Here is a 22629-nt window from a genome sequence, read left to right on the forward strand (position 1 = left end):
TTATTTATTAAATACTTGTTTATATTTCATTAATTTATATATAGCCCTTCTATATAATTCTTTATATACCAACATAAGTCTCTGGTGTGATAACCAATTTTTATTTGGGTTGAAGCTAGTAGATTGGAAGTTTAATGTCCAATATTAGAACCATTTCCTAGCCTACTGTATTTTATTGACATACAATCCACCACCACATTTCCTGTATAACAAAAATCCTCTCACTCTCACGTGTGCAGGTCACATGGCTTCCCCATCTTCTCCTGTCCTGACAGAAACCGGGTGAGCTTCGTCCCGACGGGCGCAGGACCATTCTGTCCTGTAAGAACACCAGCCTCGCTCCCCACTCCCCTACAACTGCAGGTCCCAGAACGTTCCCACCACGGGGTCGTCCAGCCTGGCCAGGGGCCGAGGCAGCCCCCCACAGCCTCTATTGCCGGTGCTGGCTCCAGCAGCGGAGCTGGCCGGAGGGATCCCCCAGGCACCGAAGGTCCAGGCCACAGGCTCGGGTGCTGAGACACCCGAGGAATGCCGCAGCTGCAGCTTGGAAATATTTGACAGGACTATTGCCAAACCACTACAGGCCTCCTGCAGTTGCCAATATTGTACTTAATACTACTGCCATCTGTAAGCTGTAGTTACTGCATGTCCAGCTTTCTATTAAAAAGTGACAGTGTCAGAATGATAGACTTACAATATTTGGATGTGTAGTTTGTCTCTAGAATATAAAGAACTGAGTCCACCTCTGTTGGCCTCAAATCAGACAAAGAAAATGATTTAGAAGCCTCTGTTCTTATTATGTGGAGCGCACTGCATTTGGAATCACCCCATTAAACTGCCGTGTGCATGACGGATGAGCTTGTGAAAAATCCAGAACTAGAAAAGTTAATTAATTTTGACTCAGCCACTGGATTCTTTAAACAATCTTTTATTGCATATTTATATTCATGCGTTTTATACGAAGCCAAACTTATGCGTTTTATTTATATATGAGAGGTGTAGTGTTGCCCGGATGATACAAATAAACAATAGCCAGATGTTTATAACGATGTTTGTTTTTAAAAGACATACAGTGTTTAAATCACACTAATATATTAAAACTATGATTCATTTAGCTAAATAATTTTAGTCGCACTTTTTATTGGGTGTCATTACTCACAGGGGGATTGACATTGCATGTGCCAGGACGTAACACACAAATCCCAGCTGTGGCCCAACTATGATCCAGTTTCACTGACACGGCCAACCAGTCCACAACTGGATTTAAATTCTTAGCTCCTGTGAGAACAGCGTTTCCTGTGCCATCGTCCTGCACAAGGAACCAACCAGGACATGGAGCAGTAGTCTTGTGGGTTTCATGTCAGTTAAGGCCATGGTTCTGAATTCAGGCTGCGAGTTCGAGCTGAGCGTCAGCCTAAAGTGCCGTCAGAGCTGAGGCTCACGCGCCGCAGCATCGGTTTGAATTAATTAATACACTATTGGCTGCGTTTCAGAGAAGTGTGTTCTGCCTTGAGCCCTCAGACTCAGCGTTTGGAGAGGAATGTGTGATATCCGTGGTTGTGAAATGCATCATGTAACAGGTACGTTTTTAGCTACGACCTCGACATTCGCGAAACGTTTCTACCTACACAGATGGATATATAATGCCACACACTACCTGTGTGTACATAAACAGTGCTGTAATGAAGAGGTGAGTGCATGACCATCACTCTGATTCTTGGACATCACACCAGTGCCAAGAAACACAAGTTCTCCAAAACAACCCTTACAAGTAGTGCATTAAAAACCGCACCTCGTTCCTAGCACAACTAAATCCTTGCTGGATATTGGACCCTTGCTTGTAAAGCTTGGTAAAACTGCTGGTGCAGCTTGTAAATGCAGTGAACAGAACTAACAATTTTAGTCAAGGCTATGCTGTTTTTCTCCAAGGTCTGGTCACAGATTTGAACCACGAGTCCATGAAAAGGCTTAAAGGAAATTTGGTAAAGGGAAAAGGAGATGTTTATGTAACAGGAGGCGTTGGAGTCAGAGGCTGTGATGTGTGGGTAATCGGTGGGGATCGATGAGGTGTGAGTCACGGTGGTCGTCATGCTGTGAGCAGCTCATGCTCCTCATCGGTTCTCCCCACAGTGTCGGGATTGGTGAGCGGGTCCAAATCGGCGAACAGGTTGAACCATGCAGAGCGATCCCGCGCAGTTTTAGACAACTCTGTGCATTACAGTGACACAAACATCCACAGTCAGGGAGCACAACTCACTGTACATTATCCAGTCCATAAATGAACATAAGACTTCACAGTTTGGGCTGTTTGGCATGCCAGCACATACCTCTAGCTGATGGTTTGGATGTGACCTGATTGACTCCCGCAGTTTGTTTGGTGTTCTGAGAATTACCCATACTCCAGCCTGGAATGGAGGTGATGTTGACCCATCTCTCTTGATATTTTTTTGTTACATTCTACCAAAATGTGACACACTAATTCTTTTTATTATTATTACTTAGTATTTATATTAAATATGATCATTGCTCCTTCATATAGTAATACCATTTAGCAATAATAATAAATATATTATTATATATAGCAGTAGTATTATGTCTTACTTGCAGATCAGTTATCATAGTACCAAAGTACTAGGACACCCTCTCCAGCTGCAGATAACATTTATCTTTCAAAATATTATGCAAATAAGTTAATCATTAGTCACTTAAAAAAGACTTGTAGTTTAACATACACAAAAGGGGAAAATGCAACCTACAAATGGTCCTACAATTATTATACTCATTGCAATAAAAAGCATGCTGACACTGACTTCTATGTCTCCCACTCTTACTTTTGGTAGATGAGTGTAAGAGCACAGCCCACCCCCTACAAAACTCTAACTCGAGTGTGTGGTAGTAAATATAGGCTGGACTAGTAACTCCAGTGTGCTGTAGTAACTCCAGTGTGTGGTAGTAAATATAGGCTGGACTAGTAACTCCAGTGTGCTGTAGTAACTATACAATTCAGTAGTAACTCCAGTGTGCTGTAGTACCTATAGGTTTCATTATGAACTCCAGTGTGCTGTAGTAACTATACAATTCAGTAGTAACTCCAGTGTGCTGTAGTACCTATAGGCTTCAGTAGTAACTCCAGTGTGCTGTAGCAACTATACACTGCAGTAGTAACTCCAGTGTGCTGTAGTAACTATAGGCTTCAGTAGTAACTCCAGTGTGCTGTAGTAACTATAGCCTGCAGAAGTAACTCCAGTGTGCTGTAGTAACTCCAGTGTGCTGCAGTAACTATAGGCTGCAATAGTAACTCCAGTGTGCTGTAGTAACTATAGGCTGCAGTAGTAACTCCAGTGTGCTGTAGTACCTATAGGTTTCAGTATGAACTCCAGTGTGCTGTAGTAACTATAGGCTGCAGTAGTAACTCCAGTGTGCTGTAGTACCTATAGGTTTCAGTAGTAACTCCAGTGTGCTGTAGTAACTATAGGCTGCAGTAGTAACTATAGCCTGCAGTAGTAACTCCAGTCTGCTGTAGTAACTATGGACTGCAGTAACACCTATAGGCTTCAGTAGTAACTCCAGTGTGCTGTAGTAACTATAGGCTGCAGTAGCAACTCCAGTGTGCTGTAGTAACTATAGGCTGCAGAAGTAAATCCAGTGTTCATTAGTAACTCCAGTGTGCTGTAGTAACACCAGTGCACTGTAGTAACTTTAGGCTGCAGTAGTAACTCCAGTGTGCTGGAGTAACTATAGGCTGCAGTAGTAACTCTAGTGTGCTGTAGTAACTATAGGCTGCAGAAGTAAATCCAGTGTTCACTAGTAACTCCAGTGTGCTGTAGTACCACTTTAGGTAGCTGTAGTAACTTTAGGCTGCAGTAACATTAGGCTGCAGTAGTAATGCCAGTGTGCTGTAGTAACTATAACCTGCAGTAGTAACTCCAGTGTGCTGTAGTAGCTATAGGCTGCAGTAGTAACTCCAGTGTTCAGTAGAATCATCTTCCAGCCTACCTGAGACTGCAGACTGCAGATTGTTCATGGTCTGGTCGAGAAGCTGTGATGGGAGGAAGAACGAGGCCTTCTCTTCCTCGGCCTGGGTGTCGGCCAGCACGGCTGAGCCGCCCTCATCCTCTCCGAACACCTCCCGCCACTCACAGGAGAACTCCTCCAGTGAGCTGGAGCCCAGGATCTCACTCAGCAGAGTCAGGCTATCCTTGTCCTGTCTGCTATTGCTGGACAGCACCTCCTCAGGGCCTGAACCAACATATGTGCAAGAACACACGTGTGCAGTGCACATATACACACATACACATTCACGTGCACACAGACGCGCACATATGGCACGTGCATTGCTTTGGAAAATGTTTACAGATCATTTTAGATATTGGGCCATTTGTGACATAATTTTCTGCTACCATTTAGACTGATGCTGTACCTGACTGGACTGTGTCTTTATGTAAATCGTCATCTACTGAAATAAGCCTGTAGAATACAAAGAACAAATGATGGATTAGAGCACTGAGTGCACTGTTGCGTGTATCACTGCAACTGGGAAGGCAGCGTTGCTTACGTGGCCTCTACTGTCACACTGGATTCTGCGTCTCCACTTCTGACTTTCGTGTGTTTTTTCTTTCCTCTTTTTTTTGTTCCCTGATCTGATGCTTTATTCTGTAGCAATTGGGGGAAAAACACCATTGAGTTGATTTCAAAAAGCACGTGCTGAAGTTAAAGTTAAAGTTTGAAAAAAATTCATCTGCTGCACTTCGGACACCATGTACATGAGCGAAATTCCCATCCTTACTCCTTACAGAGACTGCACGGGATGCTCCATTAACACTACATGAAAGGCCACAAGTATTCCAGCTGCTCAGCCTGACCTTAGGCTCGGAGAGGTTGCAGGGTCTGCAGCCTTTGAAGCTCTCGTGAATGGCTGCCATGGTGTGCGACGTTTTCTCCCAGAAATGCAACAGCGTGGTCTGAAGTTCAGACAGTGACAGCAAACAAGAGTGAAACCTTAACCATGCCTGCAGTTCTGGGGCTAATAAAAGGCACGGTATAAACAGAGAGCTGCAGTAAAGAACAGAAGCTGCTCAAAAGTACTTGTTGGACTCATTCCAGTTCTGGGGGGAGGGGGGTACAGAAATTGTTGTAAAGCAGCTGCACACAAATCCAGGCTCATGATCAAAACAATATGAACAGTGGCAAGGCAAACCCCACTAGGACAGCGTGAGATGGATCTGGCGTGTGAAGGATGTAGATTAAGCGAGACTGGTGTACCTGGTAGTTCGTGAGTACGTGGGAGAGCAGATTACAGCGGCTGGCTCCCAGCAGGTCCACCTTCTGACACACGTCGTTCTTCAGTTTGTCAAAGGACGCCTTGGTAAAGCGCACCTGAGCCTGGACCTGCGGACAGCGAAGCAGCATCCGACTGGCTGAAACTGACACTTCACAGCCGCCGACTGACAATAAGGAATCAGTGGAGAAACAATAGTAGAACAGGAAAGATTCTTACTTTACATTCTACAAAAATGTTTAAATTCACTACTCGTATGACAGCCCTACAGATAACACTGTACTCAGACAGGATATCCCATATAACCCCCTTTGAACAATTACTTCACAAGCAAAGTGAAAAAAAGATCATGTTATAATATGTTTGTAGTTAAAATAAAAAATATATCACTATATACAGAGATCTAAATATTAATTCCAGAAACAAAGCCCAACTGTAGACCCCAGAGGCTGAAAACATTACGGATGGTGTCCAGTGCACTGACAGTTTCTGAGTCAGCTCCTCTTCAAGCTGCATTATCTTTTACATATATATGTTCTAAAAATTCATATACAATTTGTAACTGTTTCAGCATGTGACACACCACTACCTCTTGCTCGGGGAGCCTTCTTGATATGAAACTTTTATTCAGCATTTTTTGTCCTGCATGAGCCATGCATTCTCTTGACTCTGGATTCTCTGGATTCGCAGTGAACAAGCCTGGGTCAAAATGTCTTCAGCGAGCACAATTCCACTTAACTCGTCATAATCCTGTTAGTCAAGCTGACCTTGCGGAACTTTTCCATGTGTTTATGCGTGTCGGGATCCAACTCCTGGGACACGTCCTTCATCCAGAGCAGGGCGCCACGGTACTCCGTCCTGGACTGCTCCATCCGGTTCACAGTCAGCCACGTGTCTGAGATGGCCCGGTAGCGGAAGGTCTCCACCTCCTGATACAGGCGACACAACGGCACACGCAGTGCCAGTCTGCCAGAAGGGGGCATATGTGAGGGTGGGGCCTCATCATCATATCACGTTTAGGGAAAGTGTTAAAGGAGCAATTTTTAGAGACATATTTTAGGGATATCTGTCAACCATTGGTAATCAGTCTCATTTATTATTATTTTTATATTAATATTAAATTACAAAGGAATATTCATCTTGGATTAAAGTGACCCTCATTCATCTCTGCAAAGGTAATGGCCGGGAACGCCAATGCCTTGTCTCCACAGGAGGCTGAAGAACGAACGCCCAACTAATGGGCTGGAGTGTGAGGCGGTGTTGGCCACAGACCTTTGCTGGGAGGAGAAGCAGAGGGCCTTCCCTGTGGCCTGCATGATCTTCCCTGCCCAGCTCTTGTCCTGAGAACCCTGTGAGCGTAGGAACCGGCCCAACTCATTCTCCTCCTGGGACAGAACTGGTGAGAGAGAGTGACAGTAGAGAGGAATGGTCATGCATGCTGTGTTCTATGGTGGGAAGCTTAGAGGGAGTTGTTTTTTGTTTTCACCATTTGCAGGTTATGGTACACTAGCAAATGCTAATGAAATTTATATAAGCTAGGTAAACAACCAATCAGATTTTTAACTCGTGCTCTCAGGTCCAGTTACAGGTGCACCTTGATGAATGCTAGCCAGCAAAAAGTAATTTGCACAAGAATTTGTTTAAAAATGGTTAAATAGACTATTGAACATGCATGCCACTTGAGTACATCTACTGGATGGGATTTTTCTGTAAAACAGCAGGACCTGAAAGTTACTTGAGTACTATGCTTGAGAATTATGCTTCGCTAGTCTCTTTACTGAGTGTACTCAGTGGAACTGCGCCTGGTGGAATGTTTTTTGCTCCAGGAGCATAAGGAGAGCAATTACGGCAGATCCTTCTCTGGTACTGTTCTATCACTTTGAGGAGTTCCATGCATGTCCTCTGCACCGAGTGGAACACCTAGAGTGGTCAAAACAAATACAAAACACAGGCGTATGAATGTTTAAGAAGTCATAAACCTTACAGTTCGGTCTAAAATACCAAATCTTAATTTTAGGCGAATCCACCCTTGGGCGGTTTGAGCGTTAGTACTTGTATACCGACCTCAAGTTTTGCATCAAGGTCTGCGTCTGAAGCCACGACGTGCTGGTCTTCTTTCTTTCCCGTGACTTTAATTAGTGTTTGTTTGGTTTTCCAGTACTTCTGCTGGAACTTGTTCACCACGGAGGAGTCTTGGCTTTGAACAAAGCGATCAAAAATATTCACGGCAGAACACGCTGCCAATGCGCGAGCATTATGTGTAAATTAAATGACAATTTCCTCATCGATAATACTACTAATAATGTATTATTATGAATACTTACTAGTTTCCCCCGTCCATGTTTTCCAAACACTTGAAAAAGAATAATAAAACATAAGTACGTTGATAAATAAATACTGTTTTAACATGACAGTACGTCACTAGCAGTAGCTACAAATCAGTAATAAATAACATGAATATGTATTTCGCCAACGGTAGATTTGCAGTACGCCTTAAAGTGACTACGCCACACAGCAAACCTATCGTTATGATGCTTAAACTGAACCTCAAAACTACAGCACGCATGAACAGATTAATGTTTTCAGACTGTGCAGGCCTCGAGGGTTATCGAATAACAATTAACGTGGCTTCCAAGGGCCAACACAGCAGCTGAACAAATACTGTAGTTGAGCAAATGACAGAAAAGCACAGTTCTCCAGGAGAATAAAGACTCTCACAGCAAGGGAGCGAAATAGACCTGCAATGCAATTTTCTCATTCCAGATGTTAATTTTCAAGCATTTACTCCCAGAATCCGTATTCATGTTCTCTCGTATCAATATTAACACTGTTTTACCGTAATCGTACAGGCCTTAAAATCATAACGTCTAGCGAGTAAAACTGAAAAAGAGTAGTATACATAGGGTGTTTAAATGTGGCTTACCCTTGTGGCTTTGACACTGCGAATATTTTAGCGCATCTTCTCAGGCGTTCGCGCTGTCAAATGCTCCGTTTGCTCTGAAAGAGTGATGATGTCATGATGGTGGCAGCGGATATCAGCAGCGGAGGGGAGTATGGAAGACCAACAGGGCCAAAACAACTTTCGTGCGTTTTCTTACTAGAGGCTTTTTTCAGGACCCAGGACCACTTACTCTGCGAGTTCGGTGCGTTTGATCAAGTGTGAAAGCAGCTCCCTTCTAGTGAACTCTGGTGCCGTCCACTGTTCGTGTGGAAGCGAGCCCTCCCAGCACTGTTCATGGGGATGCGTGACTGGTTCATTTTGTAACGTGACTGCTTCGACTCATCACGTCACTTAGATTTTCAAGTTTCATGATGGCAGAGAAATGTACTGCAGTGCATTGCATATAGGCTGGCCATATGATAGTCTAATGTTACCACTATTAAGCATCAACATGTCTAATGAAACCACATAGGACTGGAGCAAGGTTACTGTGCATTTCTGAGAGAATGAAAAACGCATGTGTCTGCTGACCAAAACAAAATGGCAAAAATAATAATAATACATTTCTCCTTGATTGCATGTGATCCTGCACGGTGAAAGGTCATGTATCCAAAAAGGGATGCTGTTAAGACACTTGGGACATTTCATCCAAAGATAATAATTAAAAGCAGTAAACTTACAAAGCCAGGGGCTAACAATTTACAAACCTGCACCAGAATAGTGAATTGTGCAATAAATCTGCATTTGGATTGAATTCCTCTGTGTGTAAACAAACCAGCACTAAAACCCCTCCCACAAACAAGCCCAGAACAGGCCCTGACCCTGTGGACTCAAGTATTCAGGACAAGTGTGAAAATGCCCTTAGGGTGCATTTACATTTGGCAGCTTTGGCTCAATTAAACCCTGGCACATTTACATTTACAGTATTTAGCAGGTGCTCTTATCCAGAGTGACTTAAAAAGTGCTGTGTCATTAGTCATAGAATGCATCCTAGCCAGTAGAGTAGGTTAGAGTCCAAGACACCAATGATCTAGAATACTGTTCAAATACAGGGATCAATGCTGATGCCTAGAAGTACAAAATACATAAACTCCATGTTAGACAACAATAAGTGCAACAAAGGAGTAGTCAACATCAGTGTAATAAACAATATCCTACAATAAGTATGAGTTTCAGTTAGTCAGCATAGGGTCAGTGGTCATTTAAATATTCTACAAATAGATGGTTCTTCAGTCTGCATTTGAAGACTGCAAGGGACTCTGCTGTCCAGACAGCGAGCAGTATAAATGCTCTTTGTTAGAAGAAGTGCGAACACTGTCTTCTAAACCATGGAATGCACCAAACAAGTGGACCGAGACACTCTGAGCAAGTTGGTCTCAAAGCTCAAGTTCAAGTTAAAAAGGCTTTTATTGTCATTTCAGCTATATACAAGTACACAGCAAAAACGAAACAATGTTCCTCCCAGACCATAGTGCAACATAAAACAAAACAAGTGCAAGAGACAACACTCTACATGAGTGCAAACAATACAATACAATGCAATAAGATCATACAATAAATAAATACAGGAGAGGACCAATACACAATGAACAGACAGTGCATTTATTTTTACCAGTACACAGTACTGGGAATGTGTAAAGTTGTTTGTGCATAGGAGTCAGTGACATGCTATACTGAACACAGCAGTCGCAGAACCGTTCAGAGTACAGTGCTGATTTAGTACAGTACTCTAGCAGCAAGTAGGAATGATGTGCAAGAGTGCGAAAGGAATGCATATATGTGTGTGAAGTTTGACTTTAGCAACTAGTCTGATACAAAAACAATGTATGTGTGTCTGTGTATGGATATGTATGTATCTGTGTGTGCGCGTGCATGACTGTGTATAAGCATGTGTGTATGTCTGTGTGTGTATAGAAGTGTCCATTTGTTTGGAATTGGAATTGGAATTAGCCAGAGTTCAGGAGTCTGATGGCTTTTGGGAAGAAGCTGTTGCACAGTCTAGAGGTGAGCGACCGGATGCTGCGGTACCTTTCAAGCATCCTTATTTCAAGAATCCTTATTCATGTTCAATATTAACACTGTTTTACCGTAATTGCGCAGGCCTTAAAATCATGTCTAGCGAGTAAAACTGAAAAAGAGTACACTATAGTATACACATAGTGTCCTTAGTATTTAAATGTGTGTCATTCCTATTGATTGACTCGTTAGTTCTTGATGTACCTGTAATCCAGTCCTCGCAGGATGTTTAATGGGGACAGTTTAATTGTTTAATTGGCGGCGCTTGGCTCCCACCCTTACTGTGTTATCTGCGTTGGAGTCTTAATGACTGTTTACCAGCCATAGTCAAGACTATGAATTGGAATCCGTGCTGTCTGTAAGTGGTCTAGCAGGTGTTGTTTGTTGAGTGACACTTTGAGTCACTGGTCTGGAAAGTCCACTAGGTCAGTTGCAGGAACTTGTGGTTGTTGCTGTGTGTGCTGCATGGGTCTCAATAAATCCAGGTCCCAAGAACAATGATTCAAATGAATCCATACTTTCTGTCCCTCCACCTTTACAGCAGCGGGTGTTGCTAGTACCACTTTAAAAGGTCCTTCACGTCTGGGTCCGTGCCAACCTCTTTTGAAAGTCTTCACATACACATAGTCTCCTGGTAGTATTTCTTTCAGTCCCTTTGCAATTTCTTGTTTACGTCCTTCAGTTGCACCCTTGTGTAAAGAGCTTTGTTAGGCACTTAACATATTCCCCCAGTTCACCTTGCAGCTGCTCTAAGTTAGGTCCTTTAGTTGGTCCCCTTAAATAAGTAACAGGCATGGGGCATCCCGTGAGCGTCTCATGTGGACTGAGATGATTATTATGATTAGTTGTCATTCTCATGCACGTTAAAGCTAATGGTAAGGCATTTAGCCAATTAATTTTCTGTTTTCTATCTGCACATTATTTAGCTATTTTTGATTTTAGGACTTCATTTCGACATTCAACTATGCCTTGTGATTGAGGATGACAAATTGGTCAAATGTACTAACAAAAACAGCCGACCAAATATGATCGAGGCAATCTTCCATTTTAGGAATTGGAATCGAGTCCGGGACAGTAAGAGCATTAACCTTACGATATTCTGTACAGAGACGAAAAGTATCATCAGGTTTTGGCACCAGCAGACACAGAGAACACAACAGACTACAACTAGGGACAGCAAGACTATGTTCTAAAAGAGATTCTGTTTTGTTCTGCATTATAGAGAGTTTATGGGGTTTTAGGCAGTTTAGGCAGGTGTTGTCTGATGGGCAGATGGGATCCTGCCTCTATCATGTAGCACGTAAGTGCGAGTGGGGATATCAGAAAACAAAGAGGGGAATTTATCTACAAGAGCAGTTAAATCAGCCTGAGCTGCAAGGGGAAGGCTAGACAAACTTTTGCGGAACGGCTTGCAATGCAAGGGAATTGGGGGGATGGGCACAAGGTAAGCAATTCCGGCCAAGATGCAGGTCATCTTGCTCGGTTGAATTTTCACAGGTCACTGTGGTGGTAACTACACAGCAGAAGGGATCTGTACGGTAACAAAGTGATCCGAGTTAGTTGAGTGCTGGCAGTCTACGTATGGCTTTAACAGGTTTATGTGACAGATGTGATTTACGTTGATGGTCTTGGGCAACTAATACATAATTAGTGGGAGATATCTTTGATTTCACAACATGCAGGCCAGAAAATCGTGTATCAAGAGAACCTGAAATGGGCAAAAGGACCAGCATACGATCTCCTATTTCAAAAGAACACGAGACCGTTTTCTGATCACACCGAGATTTCATAGCTGCTTGGGCTGAACATAGTTTTTTCTAGGAGATCAATTCTAGGAGCGGAGGAGAGAGGGCTGGAGAGGAGAAGCCAAGTGGAGAGGATAAAATGAGAGTAGTGGAGACCAGATGTTGATGCTGACCCAAGTGTACTTGCAAGTAAACAAAATCATCCATTTCCTAAACCTTGTCCTTATATCATCTTGTTATACTTTATTGGTCCCTTAATAATAATAATAATAATAATAATAATAATAATAATAATAATAAGAAGAAGAAGAAGAAGAAGAAGAAGAAGAAGAAGAAGAAGAAGAAGAAGAAGAAGAAGAAGAAGAATTTAATCTCATGAGTTAGTGAATTCTCTGGCCCTTGAGGGGATTTGGTCCCCCCAATGTTCAGGTAATAGCTACAGCCTTGCTGTACCCTACTTCACATGAGGTTATTTTAATAGCTACAAGTGTGTATGCTAAGAAGCGCTCTGTAACAGCACGCGCCTGGAGCCCCCTTATCACGTGGTACGGCCCGCCATGTGCACGTGGAGTGTAAATTGTTTGCCTCTCTTCGTCAGGACTGCCCCGTGCGTGTTGATACGCACCCTTGTTCGTTTCATCAATGTATTTCAACCCCTGTGTGTGTACTTCGGTGTCGGTCGTTGTATCACGTTTGATGTTCGATATCATGTTCGCCTAAGTGTAGTGTCAGTGTTCTTTGTGTTTGTTTTATGCGCGTGCCGTAAGATGTATTGTTTCGTCATTAGTAATAAATGTCTGTCTTCGTCCCGAGACGTCTATGCGCCTTGCGTTCTAGAATGCTACACTTATTCTAGAACACTGATAGTTTATAAATTCTAATGTAATGTGCAAATAATTCAGTTGAACAACGTGGGTAGGAAGGTGAAAGTAAAGACAGTTGAACTAGTTTATGTTTTCAAACTAAATAACTATTTAAGTAAACACGTAAAAATGTACCCGGTCATTAACCTGCATCAGGTCGACTGCCATGGTATGTACATTAATTATTTTACTGTATTTGTAACGGTGAGCGGTAAGGAGGCGGATGCATGTGCGGAGAAGAGAGAGATTTATTGGGGGCAAATCCAGAGTCATAGAGCCAATACGGAGATTACGGGGATACATTATAACCAGGCAAACAAGGGAAGCAGGCTATGACATAGGCTAGGAAATACGAAGGGTAGGATAACAAAACAGGCGAACATAAACAATGGCTTTGAAACACAGACGGGCTTTCATATATCCACCAAACACAATGAACAGCAAAAACAGAGGGAATCAGACGGTTTAAATGCACGAACTTAAGGTAGAAACGAGGGTAGAGGTGTGAGCAATCAAACGAGGGGCGGAGAAAATGAAACTACGGCATGGAATTAAAATACACAAGACCGGGAAAACAAGAAACATGGAAGCTGAGAGGGACTAATCGTGACAGTATTGTTTAAGTAAAGCCCTAAGTTGAAAGAAAACGTTTAATATGATGGAAGTATGTTTGCGTTTGTAACATGTTTGTCGGATTTGCCAAAAGTACACATACTGCTGGCAAAAAAAATCACATGACCTATTTCAATTCAAAACCAGGCTGTAAACTCTGCAATCCTGCAACAGTGGAGACCTGATTAATTTTTTTCTTTCCTCAGTGTGCAGATCCAATCTGCGAGAATGTGTTCATTGGGGTGTCCCTCTGACTCCTGCTGAGACAGCACCAGAACAAATCACTGGACCTCAGCCCCCCATCTTCATCAACAGTGAGGGAGAGGATGAAGGTCACCTACCTCCCTCACCTTTCCCAGAAAGCCCCCAGCATCAGAGTGAAGTCCTGATAGAGGATGTGCAGGAACAAGGTGAAGAGGATGAGAGTGCTGATGATGCTGATGATGGTTATGATGGTTATGATGGTGATGATGAGGATGATGGTGATGATGGTGATAATGATGATGGTGGTGATGAGGATGACTGGACTCCTCAGGACACGATATTGCACGTCTTTGGCCAGAGCCATTTGACCATTCAACTTCCAGAGGTTTCCACTCAGTTTGTCACTGATCTAGCTCTGGACAGCCTGAGAACACTCATGGAACCTGTGCACGAATATCTGCGCAGGAACAGAACAAACAGAAACACACAGATGAATCCGTGCACTGTTGGACTTCCAGGAGAGGCACCATCAACTAGCCCTACCTGCGCAGGCAGCAGCTCCGGTGTGTCAAATCCTTCTCAAGAAGAAGACGACGAAGTGAGGCTCATTTGCGCCATTCGGAGCGCCCAAGCAAATCAGCCCACGAGCCGCCCGACGTCTCCCGGGCCCTTTGACTGCATGGTGCCCGAATATGGCAGGGACCACCCTCTGCTTGCCATGAAGGCTTGGAGGGCCGATGCATGGGGTGCCAGCTTCGGGGCAGCAGGGGAGAACTACACACCTGGATGGTATCCAATTTACCATACTCCACCATCTACTGATGCCTCCAGGCCATCAAACACGGATTTAGCGGCGACGGCACAGACTGAACATGCTCAGCACAGCTCCGGGCCTGAAAACACTCCCAGAGATCCTGTTGAGGTCAGAGCTCACAGCTCCAGTGCTGCTCCTGCCGTGGGCCAGAGCGGCAGAAGCCAGAGGGAGCAAAGTAGGTCCAGGAAGAGGAGCAGAGAGGCGAACTCCCCGAGCTCCTCTCACAGCTCCGAGAGCGAGAGCAGCCCCAGCAAGATGAGACGAGAGAATGAACAGGAATGACAAGTCACTTCTCTCAAGCAATAATAATAAACGCTTATGCTTGCATTTTATTAGCCTGTGTTTTATTGGTTGTTTGACAGTCCAGCTCATTTTTTATGCTAAAAATATAATATCTTTAAGATATTTCTTTAATCACATCCAATACACTCCAAAGTCTTAGTTGATCACTAAGACATTATGTTTATTCCATGATTTGTCCAAAATTAATATACATTTTTCTTAGCTGATACATGCTAATCTGGGATATATATTATTTATTTTTGATGATCGTGAGAAATCTTTAGAATAAATGTATTCTTTAGAATACATGCGCAGCACCAGTCTGCCACAAGGGGGCATATGTGAGGGCGGAGCCTCATGATCATATCACGTTTAGGGAAAGTGTTAAAGAAGCAATTTGTAGGGGTATCTGTCAAGCAATGGTAATCAATCTCATAATTTAACATGTACGCCACTTGAGTACATCTACTGGATGGGATTTCCCTGTAAAACAGCAGGACCTGAAAGCTACTTGAGTACTACTACTTGAGAATTATGCTTGGCTAGTCTCTTTACTGAGTGTACTCAGTGGAACTGCGCTTGGTGGAATGTTTTTGCTCGAGCAGCATACGGAGAGCAATTACGGCAGATCCTTCTCTGGTACTGTTCTATCACTTTGAAGAGTTCCATGCATGTCCTCTGCACCGAGGGGAACACCTAGAGTGGTCAAAACAAATACAAAACACAGACCTATGAATGTTTAAGAAGTCATAAACCTTACAGTTCGGTCTAAAATACATCGCTTACTTTTAGCCGAATCCACCATTGGTCGGTTTGAGCATTAATACTTGTATCCTGACCTCAAGTTTGCATCAAGACATAAAACGCCTTTGATTTTTTTAGGTGTATAATGTGTCTATTGATGCTTCAGTCACACTCTACATTTCTTGATTCACCAGGGTCTTGTGTAATAAATTGAACATTGAGCTACATAATATTTTCCACTAAGTGTCCACTAGGTGACTTCTCTGAAGTGTCCAAAAACCTCTCCAAATGCACACCAAGTCATTAATCACTATACATCAAGTTTGCATGTTTCTTTCTGCTAAAACATCACAGTAAGTTACTTTAGTAAGTTCCACAACAATATTGGCTTCATAGCATCATTGTTAGCATCATTAGGGGAAAATATTGTCGCTAATACTGTAAATGCTGTAATACAGTAAACAAATGGTATACTTTCTCATTTATACTTACGATTTGTAGCAGGATTACAATTTTTTCTAGCAGTGAATGGAAACAGCCAGTGATTTGCTATGCAAACATCGAAGCTAGTCCATGTTAGCAGCCAAGCTAGTCTATGCTAGCAGCCAAGCTAGTCCATGCTAGCAGCAACCAAACAACTCCACATAAACGACAGCTAAAATAATGTTACTATACTATAATATTCTACTATAACCTCCCTTTAGATCAAGTCGCTTTAGGACAACTGCATTGAGCAAAACTCAACCTGTGGAGTTCATACAACCTTATCCGCATTAGAGAGAGAGATGCAAGGCCTTAGACACCATATGGGGGGTGAACAACACATCCAATATTGAGATAAGATCAAAATGTTCCCCCACCCCAATATAATGAGGTAAAGATACATTGATTCCACTCACTATCTTTGCAAAATGTTAGGAGCTGTCAATGTTCTCATCTGTTGTTGATGAGACCCTTATTATTGTAATACCGTAACAACATATCAGCACTGCTGACTAACTAACGTCTCTGACCAGCAGGAAAAAAGGTAACGTTAAAGTCAATACATCATTTTGCGCTGAAATTGTAATTGTATAAATAAATAATATTTGAGTAAAATGTATCAGTAATTCTATGTAGTGGAAACAAACATTTATTTGGTGAAAATGGGCCAATTTGCGAATACGAACTCAATCTACCATCACTACTGACGTTAGCTCTCATAACCTAGCTAAGGTAACTGGAAAGTTAATTAGCCACACATTCATGAAGCATCCACTAATGGTCACAGTCAACTTCAACTAACGGTAATGTTTTATATTTCATTATATTTGTTAGAAATCCCACGTGAAGTCTCAGTAATGTATCAGTCATTGGAGTGATGCATGTGAACATGTAGAGTAGCAGCTTTAATTTACTGTATAGACGTATAATATCCTGTGTAGTTGTACCTGCTTATGATAAATGGCATTTTTAGTGTCAGTTTGAAAAAGTGAAAATAGATTTCTATTAGTCATCTTTTGTCAGCTTTCATCCACAGTAAGTCATGAGTAAGGGGGAGGGTGACAATGACATGCAGAGGTTTTTTGGGCAACTTCAGAAACTAGAGAAGTAAGCTGTGAGAGAATGAGTACTAGTCAGATGATATAAGTACAGAAGAGAGTTCAGGAATTGAGTCAATGTTTCCTGACATTTACCAGTCAGATAAGAAATTGTCAGTAATCCATTCACGAGCATCATGGCAAGAAATATCAGTTGTTTACTGATAATATTTTTCCATGTTCACTCTGGTTCATTCAAAGTAGAGAGAGAGGGAGAGTATAAAGATGCTGACAGGTGAGGGACAGAAGGAGCAAATATTGATAGTGAAGAACTCTAGTACTTATTGTAGGGTATTGTTTATTGCACTTATTCTCTATTATAGAGCTTATGTGTGTTGCATTTCTAAGCTTCAGCGTTGATCCCTATATTTAAACAGCATTCTAGTTCAATGGTATCTTGGGCTCTATCCTACTGTACTGGTTAGGATGCATTCAGTGAGTAAATGACAAAGCATTTTTGTAAGTTGCACTGGATAAGAGCCGTAAATGCCATAAATGTAAATGTAAATGAAGATCTCATAATGCCATTACACTAGTCTCATCCTGATAAAATAACTAAATACATAACGAAAAATAAATGAGAGAAGAATAGATGACTGGAGAGGAGAAGAGAAGAAGTACCAGAGGAGAGGAAGAAAGACATGGAGAGCAGAGAAGAGGAGAGGAGAGGAGGAACAGAAAGGAGAGAAAAGATGACTGGAAAGGAGATCAATTCTAGGAGCGGAGGAGAGAGGGCTGGAGAGGAGAAGCCAAGTGTAGAGGATAAAATGAGAGTAGTGGAGACCAGATGTTGATGCTGACCCAAGTGTACTTGCAAGTAAACAAAATCATCCATTTCCTAAACGTTGTCCTTATATCATCTTGTTATACTTTATTGGTCCCTTAATAATAATAATAATAATAATAATAATAATAAGAAGAAGAAGAAGAAGAAGAAGAAGAAGAAGAAGAAGAAGAAGAAGAAGAAGAATTTAATCTCATGAGTTAGTGAATTCTCTGGCCCTTGAGGGGATTTGGTCCCCCCAATGTTCAGGTAATAGCTACAGCCTTGCTGTACCCTACTTCACATGAGGTTATTTTAATAGCTACAAGTGTGTATGCTAAGAAGCGCTCTGTAACAGCACGCGCCTGGAGCCCCCTTATCACGTGGTACGGCCCGCCATGTGCACGTGGAGTGTAAATTGTTTGCCTCTCTTCGTCAGGACTGCCCCGTGCGTGTTGATACGCACCCTTGTTCGTTTCATCAATGTATTTCAACCCCTGTGTGTGTACTTCGGTGTCGGTCGTTGTATCACGTTTGATGTTCGATATCATGTTCGCCTAAGTGTAGTGTCAGTGTTCTTTGTGTTTGTTTTATGCGCGTGCCGTAAGATGTATTGTTTCGTCATTAGTAATAAATGTCTGTCTTCGTCCCGAGACGTCTATGCGCCTTGCGTTCTAGAATGCTACACTTATTCTAGAACACTGATAGTTTATAAATTCTAATGTAATGTGCAAATAATTCAGTTGAACAACGTGGGTAGGAAGGTGAAAGTAAAGACAGTTGAACTAGTTTATGTTTTCAAACTAAATAACTATTTAAGTAAACACGTAAAAATGTACCCGGTCATTAACCTGCATCAGGTCGACTGCCATGGTATGTACATTAATTATTTTACTGTATTTGTAACGGTGAGCGGTAAGGAGGCGGATGCATGTGCGGAGAAGAGAGAGATTTATTGGGGGCAAATCCAGAGTCATAGAGCCAATACGGAGATTACGGGGATACATTATAACCAGGCAAACAAGGGAAGCAGGCTATGACATAGGCTAGGAAATACGAAGGGTAGGATAACAAAACAGGCGAACATAAACAATGGCTTTGAAACACAGACGGGCTTTCATATATCCACCAAACACAATGAACAGCAAAAACAGAGGGAATCAGACGGTTTAAATGCACGAACTTAAGGTAGAAACGAGGGTAGAGGTGTGAGCAATCAAACGAGGGGCGGAGAAAATGAAACTACGGCATGGAATTAAAATACACAAGACCGGGAAAACAAGAAACATGGAATCTGAGAGGGACTAATCGTGACAGTATTGTTTAAGTAAAGCCCTAAGTTGAAAGAAAACGTTTAATATGATGGAAGTATGTTTGCGTTTGTAACATGTTTGTCGGATTTGCCAAAAGTACACATACTGCTGGCAAAAAAAATCACATGACCTATTTCAATTCAAAACCAGGCTGTAAACTCTGCAATCCTGCAACAGTGGAGACCTGATTAATTTTTTTCTTTCCTCAGTGTGCAGATCCAATCTGCGAGAATGTGTTCATTGGGGTGTCCCTCTGACTCCTGCTGAGACAGCACCAGAACAAATCACTGGACCTCAGCCCCCCATCTTCATCAACAGTGAGGGAGAGGATGAAGGTCACCTACCTCCCTCACCTTTCCCAGAAAGCCCCCAGCATCAGAGTGAAGTCCTGATAGAGGATGTGCAGGAACAAGGTGAAGAGGATGAGAGTGCTGATGATGCTGATGATGGTTATGATGGTTATGATGGTGATGATGAGGATGATGGTGATGATGGTGATAATGATGATGGTGGTGATGAGGATGACTGGACTCCTCAGGACACGATATTGCACGTCTTTGGCCAGAGCCATTTGACCATTCAACTTCCAGAGGTTTCCACTCAGTTTGTCACTGATCTAGCTCTGGACAGCCTGAGAACACTCATGGAACCTGTGCACGAATATCTGCGCAGGAACAGAACAAACAGAAACACACAGATGAATCCGTGCACTGTTGGACTTCCAGGAGAGGCACCATCAACTAGCCCTACCTGCGCAGGCAGCAGCTCCGGTGTGTCAAATCCTTCTCAAGAAGAAGACGACGAAGTGAGGCTCATTTGCGCCATTCGGAGCGCCCAAGCAAATCAGCCCACGAGCCGCCCGACGTCTCCCGGGCCCTTTGACTGCATGGTGCCCGAATATGGCAGGGACCACCCTCTGCTTGCCATGAAGGCTTGGAGGGCCGATGCATGGGGTGCCAGCTTCGGGGCAGCAGGGGAGAACTACACACCTGGATGGTATCCAATTTACCATACTCCACCATCTACTGATGCCTCCAGGCCATCAAACACGGATTTAGCGGCGACGGCACAGACTGAACATGCTCAGCACAGCTCCGGGCCTGAAAACACTCCCAGAGATCCTGATGAGGTCAGAGCTCACAGCTCCAGTGCTGCTCCTGCCGTGGGCCAGAGCGGCAGAAGCCAGAGGGAGCAAAGTAGGTCCAGGAAGAGGAGCAGAGAGGCGAACTCCCCGAGCTCCTCTCACAGCTCCGAGAGCGAGAGCAGCCCCAGCAAGATGAGACGAGAGAATGAACAGGAATGACAAGTCACTTCTCTCAAGCAATAATAATAAACGCTTATGCTTGCATTTTATTAGCCTGTGTTTTATTGGTTGTTTGACAGTCCAGCTCATTTTTTATGCTAAAAATATAATATCTTTAAGATATTTCTTTAATCACATCCAATACACTCCAAAGTCTTAGTTGATCACTAAGACGTTATGTTTATTCCATGATTTGTCCAAAATTAATATACATTTTTCTTAGCTGATACATGCTAATCTGGGATATATATTATTTATTTTTGATGATCGTGAGAAATCTTTAGAATAAATGTATTCTTTAGAATACATGCGCAGCACCAGTCTGCCACAAGGGGGCATATGTGAGGGCGGAGCCTCATGATCATATCACGTTTAGGGAAAGTGTTAAAGAAGCAATTTGTAGGGGTATCTGTCAAGCAATGGTAATCAATCTCATAATTTAACATGTACGCCACTTGAGTACATCTACTGGATGGGATTTCCCTGTAAAACAGCAGGACCTGAAAGCTACTTGAGTACTACTACTTGAGAATTATGCTTGGCTAGTCTCTTTACTGAGTGTACTCAGTGGAACTGCGCTTGGTGGAATGTTTTTGCTCGAGCAGCATACGGAGAGCAATTACGGCAGATCCTTCTCTGGTACTGTTCTATCACTTTGAAGAGTTCCATGCATGTCCTCTGCACCGAGGGGAACACCTAGAGTGGTCAAAACAAATACAAAACACAGACCTATGAATGTTTAAGAAGTCATAAACCTTACAGTTCGGTCTAAAATACATCGCTTACTTTTAGCCGAATCCACCATTGGTCGGTTTGAGCATTAATACTTGTATCCTGACCTCAAGTTTGCATCAAGACATAAAACGCCTTTGATTTTTTTAGGTGTATAATGTGTCTATTGATGCTTCAGTCACACTCTACATTTCTTGATTCACCAGGGTCTTGTGTAATAAATTGAACATTGAGCTACATAATATTTTCCACTAAGTGTCCACTAGGTGACTTCTCTGAAGTGTCCAAAAACCTCTCCAAATGCACACCAAGTCATTAATCACTATACATCAAGTTTGCATGTTTCTTTCTGCTAAAACATCACAGTAAGTTACTTTAGTAAGTTCCACAACAATATTGGCTTCATAGCATCATTGTTAGCATCATTAGGGGAAAATATTGTCGCTAATACTGTAAATGCTGTAATACAGTAAACAAATGGTATACTTTCTCATTTATACTTACGATTTGTAGCAGGATTACAATTTTTTCTAGCAGTGAATGGAAACAGCCAGTGATTTGCTATGCAAACATCGAAGCTAGTCCATGTTAGCAGCCAAGCTAGTCTATGCTAGCAGCCAAGCTAGTCCATGCTAGCAGCAACCAAACAACTCCACATAAACGACAGCTAAAATAATGTTACTATACTATAATATTCTACTATAACCTCCCTTTAGATCAAGTCGCTTTAGGACAACTGCATTGAGCAAAACTCAACCTGTGGAGTTCATACAACCTTATCCGCATTAGAGAGAGAGATGCAAGGCCTTAGACACCATATGGGGGGTGAACAACACATCCAATATTGAGATAAGATCAAAATGTTCCCCCACCCCAATATAATGAGGTAAAGATACATTGATTCCACTCACTATCTTTGCAAAATGTTAGGAGCTGTCAATGTTCTCATCTGTTGTTGATGAGACCCTTATTATTGTAATACCGTAACAACATATCAGCACTGCTGACTAACTAACGTCTCTGACCAGCAGGAAAAAAGGTAACGTTAAAGTCAATACATCATTTTGCGCTGAAATTGTAATTGTATAAATAAATAATATTTGAGTAAAATGTATCAGTAATTCTATGTAGTGGAAACAAACATTTATTTGGTGAAAATGGGCCAATTTGCGAATACGAACTCAATCTACCATCACTACTGACGTTAGCTCTCATAACCTAGCTAAGGTAACTGGAAAGTTAATTAGCCACACATTCATGAAGCATCCACTAATGGTCACAGTCAACTTCAACTAACGGTAATGTTTTATATTTCATTATATTTGTTAGAAATCCCACGTGAAGTCTCAGTAATGTATCAGTCATTGGAGTGATGCATGTGAACATGTAGAGTAGCAGCTTTAATTTACTGTATAGACGTATAATATCCTGTGTAGTTG

At 42.4% G+C, this 22629-nt stretch overlaps 2 protein-coding genes across 6 annotated transcripts in view; one reads left to right on the top strand and one right to left on the bottom strand.

Annotated features, from left to right (window-relative positions):
• Positions 1-696, top strand: part of glcci1b (glucocorticoid induced 1b) — a 10208-nt gene extending 9512 nt beyond the window's left edge. For all 5 annotated transcript variants that reach the window (XM_081720339.1, XM_081720345.1, XM_035526042.2 and 2 more), the window contains exon 8: positions 240-696. In XM_081720339.1, the coding sequence (XP_081576465.1) occupies positions 240-516 (277 nt within the window). In that variant the 3' untranslated portion in view covers positions 517-696. The remainder of the gene's footprint in view (positions 1-239) is intronic.
• Positions 697-912: 216 nt separating this feature from the next.
• ica1 (islet cell autoantigen 1) lies at positions 913-8490 on the bottom strand. Its single transcript, XM_026995956.3, is given in 14 exon segments — positions 913-2208; positions 2328-2405; positions 3997-4239; positions 4421-4467; positions 4556-4653; positions 4863-4961; positions 5263-5388; positions 6046-6244; positions 6551-6674; positions 7126-7198; positions 7343-7495; positions 7497-7515; positions 7603-7631; positions 8202-8490. Coding segments are annotated over 13 exon segments (1398 nt in total). The 5' UTR covers positions 7620-7631; positions 8202-8490; the 3' UTR covers positions 913-2086.
• Between the last annotated feature and the right edge of the window lie 14139 nt (positions 8491-22629).

This window comes from Electrophorus electricus, chromosome 1 (genome assembly GCF_041902795.1).
Source record: "Electrophorus electricus isolate QZ-2024a chromosome 1, ASM4190279v1, whole genome shotgun sequence".
In the NCBI taxonomy this organism is placed as follows: Eukaryota; Metazoa; Chordata; class Actinopteri; order Gymnotiformes; family Gymnotidae; genus Electrophorus; species Electrophorus electricus.